General features: G+C 60.6%; 1 protein-coding gene across 3 annotated transcripts; it reads right to left on the bottom strand.

Moving 5' to 3' along the window:
* Window positions 1–1,018: 1,018 nt before the first annotated feature.
* Window positions 1,019–9,423, bottom strand: HAPLN3 (hyaluronan and proteoglycan link protein 3). Of its 3 annotated transcripts, none has more exons than XM_041418562.1 (5): window positions 6,101–9,423; window positions 4,133–4,279; window positions 3,510–3,890; window positions 2,092–2,394; window positions 1,019–1,931 (listed from the first exon to the last, which is right to left on the bottom strand). In XM_041418562.1, exons 2-5 carry the CDS (start codon window positions 4,257–4,259, stop codon window positions 1,651–1,653), a joined length of 1,092 nt encoding a protein of 363 aa, XP_041274496.1. In that variant the 5' UTR covers window positions 4,260–4,279; window positions 6,101–9,423; the 3' UTR covers window positions 1,019–1,650. The 3 variants fall into 3 exon arrangements, with proteins under 3 accessions (XP_041274496.1, XP_041274497.1, XP_041274495.1); XM_041418563.1 differs by lacking the exon at window positions 6,101–9,423 and adding an exon at window positions 5,843–6,036; XM_041418561.1 differs by lacking the exon at window positions 6,101–9,423 and having other exon boundaries at window positions 4,133–4,472.
* Between the last annotated feature and the right edge of the window lie 129 nt (window positions 9,424–9,552).

Genomic DNA, 9,552 nt, shown 5'->3' with positions numbered 1-9,552 from the left:
CCAATTATCTTCGTGCCTTTGGGGACAGGGAGGGGGGTGGGTTTGCAAAGGGCAGGGGGTTAAGTTAAATAATAAAGATGATTATTTTTTCCTGATTTTATCCACGAACAATGTAATTATTTCTGTTATTTAATCTCCAGGGTGAACAGCACCTTTTGGGGCTTTATTTTTATTTTTTTTTCCAGAATCCTTCTACTGCTGCAGCATGTCAGGACGGGTGGGGAGGGCTGGGGGGCTGTGGTGGAAGGAGCTGTGGGAGGAGGGAGACAAGGGGATGCTGAGACCCAGGACCCAGGTGCTGGGGGCTGTGGCCCCTCTCTGCTTCCCCACTGCCCCCTCTGCAGCACAGCACTCGTCCTGGGACAACGTGCTCTTTCCAGGGGACCGTGCGGGGCACCAGCGTTCCCTGCACCTATTTATATTTTTGAACATATCCTATTTTGAAAGAATGATAAATAATAAAGAAAGCTAAATCAGAGTGGGCACTTCGTCAGTGTTGGTTTTTTTTATAGGGAAGAGGGATGGCCAGTGGGCTGGGAAGAGAGGGGTCTCCCATGGCAAGGCAAAAAGAAAGGAAGTGGAACCCAAAGAGGGTGCTCCAAGCTACACAGGAATGGCTCAGCCCCAGGCAGCACCCAAGGGACCACGGAGGTGGGAGGGGTGTCCCAAGCCCTCACTGAAGAAGGACCCTGGAGAAGGATACTGCCCTCCCTGTTCAGCTGTCAGTTTGGGAACGGGTTAACCCACATGCCTAAAACCCATCTAAAACCCATGACCAGTAGGAACTGCTTCACCTTCCAGCTTTCAGTCCTGACACCCAGGGGGTTAATTAACACTCACTAATGAGGGAACACGAGTTCATTGTAGGAGCTGAGCTGAGCCAGCACTAATGAGATGATGTTCAGCCAAGGATGAGACAGCCAGGGATCCCCAAATCCTTTCTCCAGAGCAGACCTTTCTCTCATGTTGGGACAGAGATGGGGACACAGCCATGTCACTCCAGGGCTTTCTCCACCATTTTATTAGAAGATGTCCAGAAAAACACATCTTTTCATAGCCAATGCTCAGAGAAGAAGGCACCAGAGTTCAAATGGAGTTCAGGCAAGGGGCACATAGAGATAAGGCACTTGTACTCCAGCAGAGATAGGCACAATGGTATCCTTCAGAGGGACATGGATGGGGCTGGAAGAGGGGCCAGGATGCAATGGAGATACCTGCTCTCTGCTCTGGCCAAATCCAGCCTTGCCTCGCTCCCTCATGGCCTTGCCTCATGAGCTGGGAGGCAGGACCAGCCTGGAAGGGCAGATGTGTGTCAGTGACAGCCTGCCACCACAGGAAGGGGTCACCACCCATGGGGTGGCACGGCCAAGTGGGGTGGCAGCAGTAGCCCATGGGGATCATCCTTGAACACATCCCACCGCAGGGATTGTCCCACGCTGCCCGGCTGGCAGCCACACCAAGCAGCTGCAAGTGCCAGCTGCTGAGCAAGATGTGGAAAATATAAAGGAAGGAAACAAAACAAAACAAAAAGAAACCTCCCCCCATCCCACCTCCCCCCATTCACCCCCAGAACAGCCCTTGGAAATGCCCGACACTGGGCACTGGCAGGCTGGAAACATCCTTTGTCCAAGAAGGATCCCTCCAGGCTCCTTATCTCTCTCTGTAGCAGAAGACTCCAAACCTGCCCTTTCTGGGGAAGCCAAAGCTGCGGACACCGGGTTCCGCGGGGCCACAGTTGGCCCGGGGTGTGACAATGGGGTAGCGGACACTGCCATCTGCCAGCCAGCCGGCATTGCAGCGGTCCAGCCCCACGAACTTCCAGGCGGAGTAGAGCTGCCCCACCCGGGCGATCTCGGCCCCTGCATCCTGGCAGCTCTGCTTGGCCTCCTCCAGCGTCATCCCAGCCAGGCCGTCCAGGTAGAAAACCTCTCCTAGGAGGGAGAGCGGAGCGTGAGAGGGGAGCATCACCCCGGACATCCCCATCTGGAATGCCTGGAACAACCCCACCCAGGCCAAGTCCTGTGCCCTAAGAGGGAGGGGCGCACAGCACATTCCCCAGCATCCCACCCCCCTCCCTGGCCCAGAACTCACCTTTGAGGGCGGAGGAGAAGCAAAAGGCATCAAAGCGGTGGAGGTGCCGGTGCCGCGGGCCGTAGCTGCGGATGCCCGGGGCGAGGTGCACGCCCCCGCAGGGCTTGCGGGGCAGGCGGATGGGGTACTGCACCGTGCCATCGGCCAGCCAGCCCGCGTTGCACCAGTCCAGCCCCTCGCTCCACGCCTGGAAGAGCTGGTTAAAGTTGGCGAGGATGGCACCTTGGTCCTGGCACACTTGCTCGGCTTCGTGGAAATTGAGCCTGTACTGCCCGCGGGGAGGCTGGTAGGGGAACACGATGCCTGGAGGCAGATGGGACACTCAGCTGGCTCCGTGGGCAGCCCACCCAACCCGAGTCCAGAGCCAGCAGGAGCCATAGGGGTCCCTGACCCGTGTCAAATTCAGACTCTGGGACAGGGACCACCTCCGTGTGGCGGAGACAAGGCTCAGGCATGCAGGGATGGGGCCGCTCTGGACATGGAGGCGCCAGCAGCGAGTTGCCAGCGACATCTGGTGGCACAGGGACACAAGGGCTCTGTCCTGGGGACACAAGGAGCCCCTCACGGGGACAGCACCTGCATATACAGGGATGCACAGACTATAATGGGGATGCAGAGACCACCACCATGGGGTTGTATAGACCACCGTCCTGGGAACACACAGACAGTGGTCCCAGGGAGGCATGGACCACCCCTGCGGGGATGGAGAGATCATTGTCATGGAGATGCACAGGCTTCAGGAGCAGGGATACAAGGGTCGGCATCCCCTTGATCCCAGGGGACACATGGACCACCAGCATGGGGATGAATGAACCTCTGTCATGGGGACGGATGGACAACAGAACCACGGGCATCACCGCTCTGGACACAGACTGGGAGGGACTGGGAGGGACGAGTCACTGTGGGAGGCAGGGCCAGGGCCAGGGACCAAGGGGGTGGGGCAGGGACAAGCAATGGGGACATTTCCACAGCTCTGAGCTCCAAAGCAATGTCAGGGCTGAGTCAGGTCCCTCATGACAAGTGAGCAAGAGAGGCTGGACCAGTCACCAAGGATCATCACAAGATGCATCGGGATATGCAGAGCTGGGAGGGGAGGGGACAGCTCCACGTAATGCCTCACAGTGGGAAGATGGGTGGGTAAAGGCAGGAAATGCTGCAGCCACGGGTTCACTCCCAACTGTAGCTCCAACAGCACCCTTGGTGTCCCAGCAGACAGCTCTGGGCTCACGCGCTCCTGAGGCGAAATCCAGACAGCCCCAAGCCACTGTCCCACCACACCAAGCATCCCAGCCCCTTTCTGCCATGATCAAGCTCCCCAACCCCCTGCCTTGCTGTGTCCCCAAAGGAGAAGGTACCACAGGAAGGCCACGCTCACTGGCTTGGTGCAGAGGGTGGTGTGGTCCCCAGCATGCTCCCACCTTGCAGCCGGAGGTCCACAACATCGCTCTCATCCTCCAGCCCATCGATGACCTCGCAGCGGTATTTGCCATCGTCCTTCAAGCGCACGTCGCTGATGACCAGCGAGGCCTCGTGCCAGCTGGCCTCACCAGCCTGACGGATGTGGGCACGGCCCTTGAAGTCCCCAAAGGCCACGTAGGTCTTGCCAATGGCCACCATCACATCCTGCTCTTTGGTGTAGTCATCCCGCAGCTTGGACCACTTGATGCGGATTTTGCGCTTGGGTCCCAGGTCGGGCTCGTAGCGGTAGTGGCAGGGTAGGGTGACATTGGCACCATTGTAGCTGTAGACAGGGTCTTTGGAAGCTTCCACCACTAGTTTGGATCCGCTGAAGTAATCCACTTGGAGGAAGAAGGAAGGTGTGATGGGCAGGTCAGGATCCAGGGTTGGGCAGCATCCCCAAACCTTCCCTCCAGCCACCACCTCTTCTACCATGAGCATCCCCCAAGTATCCCTGAAGCGTTCCCACCTGCTCCTCTGGGCCCAACATCCCACCAAGTGATGGGTCTCCACCCTACCCAGAGGCAGGGGGGTACTTCAGCCTCCCGTGACAACCTGCCAGCCCCCATTGTCCCCAATATACCTTTGTCCTGCTCGTCGCCATTGTCATTCATGATGTGGTTGTAGTAGAAGCCGTTGTAGAAGGGGTGGTAGGAGCCACTGGCCAGGGGCAGCAGGGTGACCTTCAGGAGGAGTGGGAGCAGCAGCATGACTGGGAAGCAAGCCCGGGCTGCAGAAGGGGAAAGAACTGCTGTGACACCCCCAAATAGCCAGGAGAAAGCCAGCACTGCCTGGCAGTGGTGCCAATCAGACTCCATACCAGGGGTGCAAGGAGAGGGTGGGAAGAGCCAGCAGAGCAGCTTGCCTGCCCACAGGGGAGGGTGCAGGCAACCTGAGCCATGCCCTCAGACCCGCCCCGCAGCCGGTGCTCCCAGTCCCCTCCATCCTCATCCTCCCGCCTGGCTGAGCCTCCAACATTCCTCCACATTCCGCACACCTCAACATTCCCGCTGCTGCCCATTGTGGGGGTGCCCATTGCGGGGAGCACCTGGCCCGAGAGCAAGTCGGGGACGGGGCAGCTGGAGGAATAGGATCCCAGGGTGTCCTTTGGACAGGGAGTACTGGGAAAAGGTCACGTAGGGGTGCAGGGGGAGAGAAGTGGCTGAGCCCCACTGCAAAGCAGCAAGCTCGGTTTACAAGAGGCAGCCGAGCGTGCAACCCTACCAAGGAGTGGGGGAGAGAGCTCGGGCTGCCTCTGCTACCCCGGCTCTGGACAAAGCCCAGCTCACTGTCCTGGACAAGGACCCCCCAGTCCAACCCAGGGCTGCTGCTCTGCATCACAGACATGGCTGGCACCGACCCCATGAAACACATTTGGCTGCCAAAGCACGTCCCATCGGTGGGGGGTAGCCTGGCTACCCCACGACACCAGGAATGTGCACTGTCCCGAGTTCTGGGGGCCAGGACACCCAAGAGTGCCCTGCACGGGGCTCGCCCAGGGTGCTAGCAGCGGAATTGGCTACTTGTGAGCATTCCGGGAGCCGGCAGAGGGGGCCCGGCACCCGGCAAGCCTCCGGCAGACCCCTTCCAACACGGGGGTGCGGGGGGCGGTTCTGACATCTGTGCCCTGCTTAGACAGGGCTCACGAGTGCCTGCAAGCATACCCCGGGCCAGGGGGCTGTGGGAGAGCAGATGCTCAACCCGGAAGGGTCCAGCACGGGGTTCGGTGGTGCTCTCCAGGGTCGGGGGCGTGAAACCGCAGGTTGCTCAATCCCAGACTTTCCTCTGCAGTCAGTGCCTCTGCTCACCATGGGGTGCAGCCACACTTGCCACCCACTGGGGCCAGCAGAGCCGGTGCCGAGGGCGCAGGGTGCACCCGCTGGAGCGCCGGCACAGCCCCGGCAGCTGGCACAGACGCGCGGCGCTGCTGGCACCGGAGCCGCGGGGACACCGCCACGTGCTGCCCACGCGCCGCAGGGTGGGCTCGAGGCACGGCAGCTTCACACCTCGGTCTGCAGGGCACCAGCCCTGGTCCCCCTGCACCCCAATGCCTGGTGACCCCCCCAGAACCCAGCGTTGCAGTGACGTGCAGCGTGGCCAGTGCTCTCAGCTGCAGCGCCGTGAGCATCGTGCTGCGGCACCCAGCACAGCGATGCCTGGCACCTATTGCAGTGATGCCCGGCTCCCTCCATGGCAATGCCATCCCGCCCTGCCCTTTGCGGCAAGCAGGGTGCCCATCGCCCCGGGGTGCCAGCCCTCCCCAGTCCCGGCACTGGGGCCAAGCCCTACTCACGCTGGTTGCGGGCAGGCTGCAGGCAGGCGTGCGGGCAGGCTGCAGGCAGATGCACTGTGTTTAGGGCTCTTGCAAGGCTGAGAGGAAGCAGCTCCAGGGCCTGCCTCTTAAAGGGAAACACACGCCTTTCCCAACCCCCTGCTCGCAGCCCAGAGCTGGGGTGGGTGCCCCCAGCCCCCCCTGCCCACCGTGCCTGGGTGATGGCCTCACTGTGCATCCACACACTGCCCACATTCTGCCCACACACTGTTCACACACCTTATCTGCAGTGTGCCAGCTGCCTGCACTGCCCCCGGCTTGGAAGGGGCAGCAGTGGGAAAAAACTTGCCCGTTGGGGCTGCTGGGATCCTGTGATGTCCCAAGCAAAGCTTCGGTGAAGTCACAGTGCCAGGGAAGATGAGACATCCCTTGTCCCACATCCCACTGGAGGGGACTGGCCACAGTCTCCAGACAAAGGAGGTGCCCAACACACATGTGGCAGGAGCACTACAGGCACAAGCAGCTTGGGACAGGTGGGCTGTGGCACGGAGTGATCTGTGCCCAGTGTCTGCCAGTTCTGGAATTCAGCAGAGACAGCTGAGCTGCGGGGTTCAGCCTCTTCAGGGTCTTCTTGATGCTGTGGGGACAAAGCAGAGGTACAGAAACCAGGGCAAAAACTCTGGGGTGCCCAGTTGCACCCATCTGTGGGGGCATCATCCCTAAACTGGGGTGATGCCCTCCATGCCAGCTCCCACTGGCACACAGACAGGCAGATACAGCTCCAGGGAGATCGAGTCCTCAGGAAGGGCAGCACGGCCGCGGCACCGCCAGGGGATGCCGGTCAGGGGATAGACAGAAGGGACAAACAGAGGAACCACGATGCGGCGTGTGCCCTGACCCATCGACCCGCTGTCCCAGTCTAGTGCGCTGCTTCACCCCCCACTTTGTTGTTTTACGGCAAGGAAATGAGGCGTGGGGGCCCCGGTCCAGCTCTTGCCGCCGTGCAGGATGGCTTCAAGCCGGAAAGAAAACAACCCGTGTAAAAATAAACGGCCCGAGGCTGGCTGCGGGGTGAAGGGGGCCAGGAGCCCTTCCCGACAGCGCCCAGCACGGATTGCTCGGGATGCGATCCTGCCTGCCCGTCGCCGCCGCGCTGATAGCGAGCAGCCAGCGAGGAAACGGCGTTATCTGCCGCCAGCGCCGGCACCACAGCCCGTGCCCCCCGTGGGAAGCCCCGACCAGGGATGGCTGCGGGACCCACGGTCTGGAGGCACTGCTCTTCCTTGTTCTCCTTTTGCCTGCACAATCGCAGCCGTGCCAGAGCTGCCCGAGGCGGGACGCGGCGGAGCCGGGCTGCCCCGGGACACGGGAGTGTGACGGCCGGGCGCGCCGCCCGCCCGCCTGCCCACAATGGAGGGACAATTAAATCTTCCGGCAAGGGGCCACTGCACTGCCTGAATCCTGGCCGAGGGTCCCTGCTACCCCCAGCCCTGCCACTTGGCCGGAGGAGGTGGTGGGATGGTGTCCCAGCTGCATCCTGGCCGTCAGTGCCCCGCTGCAGCTGCTTGCCCAAGTTGTTTTAGTGATCCAGCAGTTGGGATGGTTCCCTCCGCCCCCGGGCTGTGCAGAAAGCAGACAGCCCTGTTGGGGCACGCTGCTCCCTGGCATGGCTATCCCATTGTTCCAGAAGTGAGGAACAAGCCCCACAGTGTCCTGCACTGCCTGCACCACAGCACCTGCCAGCAGCCATCCTCTGCCCGGCCTGAGGAGGGGAGCAGCAGGAGGGAAGGGGATAGGGGTGCCTCCTGGCACCTCTCTTCTGCAACAGCTCCTGCCTCACCTTAAGCCACTCTTGTCTGGTCGTGGCCAGTGATTTCTCCATCTCCTCCTAGGGAGCAGAGGCGTGAGGAAGGATCTGGCCACCAGCAGACCCTGAGGAAGGAGTCTCCTTCATTCCTTCCCTTCCTTCTCTCATCCTCTTTTTGTTTTCTATTCCCAGAGATGTACCCTGGGTGTGACCACAGGTTTCAGGTTGAGCAAAGCTGTGCAGTGACAGGGAAGCTCTGACCTGGGAGCACATGTTTAGGGCACGTGCCTAGGGCTGGCTGAGCATTTGGCTGAATGGGAGCCATAAAAGTGTCATCCCCATCTTCCCCACCTCAAAGCCAGCGCCTGACAGCTCTGCTGTGGCCTCACCGGAGATTTGTCCATGAAATGCTGCTTGCACAGGATGATTCCAGCAGGAACACTCACATTCCTGGAGGGATGGAGGAGTTTGTGATCTGTGCTGGGCTTTCCGGGTGGTGATGAGAGGATGCTCTCCCCGACGGCTGCTTCCTGAGGAACCAGCTCCCAGCAGCTGGCAGCAGTCAGCAGGGTGCCGCAGCATGCCAGCCATCCCAGCCTTCCTGCTGTCCCGGCAACCCAGCCACAGCCAGGAAGAGCACCCGAGGGACAGGGACAAGCCATGAGGGGCTGTGCAAAGTGAGGAGCTCTGGCTCTCCCAGTCTGGCTCTGGCTCTGGCTCTGGCTCTGGCTCTCCCAGTCCCCCCATCCTGCAGCTCTGGGGGATGAAGGAAATGCCACAAGCCTGGGAAGGGGCTCAGAATCCATCAGAGGGTCTTGCTTGGGGGGTAGCAATGGGCAGGGGGAGCAGCAGCCAGGGGCTGAGGATGCATCCCCCGCTCTGATGTGCAGCATCTGCTCCCATCGCCCTCCTCATGGAGCCTCTGCCATATCCCTGGCTCACGGCTGCCTTGGCTGGACTCGAAGCGAACTGCTCTTATCTCTGCCTCAGCTTCCCGATGATAAGGGTGGCATGTCTGGAGGTGAACTGGGCAGGCTGTCCCCCCTGTCCCTGTCTCTGTCTGTGGCTGCTATTTGTCACCAAGCAGCTGCAGCCACAGCCACAATGAATTCAGCCCAGTCTTCTCAAGCAGATCCCCAGCTCCTCTGATGCCCACGGCTTGCACTCCCAGGGCAAGGCAAGAGCCCACCTCCCATAGGCAAGGCCCAAGGAGGAGATGCCTGGCTGAGCAGGGCACTGCTGGCCGCAGGGAGGTGCAGAAGATTGTCCAGAGCTGCAGGGACAGACAGCTGTGGTAAGACATAGATGACACTTGGCTATTCATGCCACCTTCAGGGGTCCCTGCCCAGTGTGGCAGATTCTGGACATGAGCAAAGCTCCTCTTTCCTGTACACCACAATGCCCCCTCCCTACATGGGATCACACCCTCAATGCAGGCAGATCCTGCTCCAGCAGCATCCATGCCCCAGCCCTCCCAAAGAGGGCTCTGCTGAGAACATCCACACAGGCAGCTCTTGCAAAATTCACAGCTCCCTCCAGCCCTGGGAGCATGCTTGGGTGTAAGAGCCGATCTAGCTCCAAGCTGGGAGATTTGCTCCAGGATCAAAGCCAAAGGAGGAGACACAGGGTGTGGGTGCTGATAGAGGCTTCCCCTCCCCAAGTCCCATCCCGCCGCGCCTGGCCAGCTGCGAGCAGTCTCCAGCAGCTGGGACAGGGTGGAGACGGTGGGAAAGATGCACACAAAGCCCTGAGATACTCTGTTTTTCAGCCAGAGAAGGGAGGTAGGAGGGTCTATGAAGGCAGGAGAGGTGCAGGGCCATCACAGCAGCCCCCAGGGTGGAGGAGTTGAGGGGCTCAGAGGGAATCCTGGAGGATCACCAGACCAGCCAGGCTTTGGGAGATGGTCTTTGGGGAGACACAGAGC

The sequence above is a fragment of the Onychostruthus taczanowskii genome, unplaced genomic scaffold (genome assembly GCF_017590055.1).
Source record: "Onychostruthus taczanowskii isolate IOZ18803 unplaced genomic scaffold, ASM1759005v1 scaffold6, whole genome shotgun sequence".
Classification (NCBI taxonomy): Eukaryota; Metazoa; Chordata; class Aves; order Passeriformes; family Passeridae; genus Onychostruthus; species Onychostruthus taczanowskii.
Note: the sequence above shows the minus strand (reverse complement) of the source record. Positions and strands in the feature narration are given on the sequence as shown.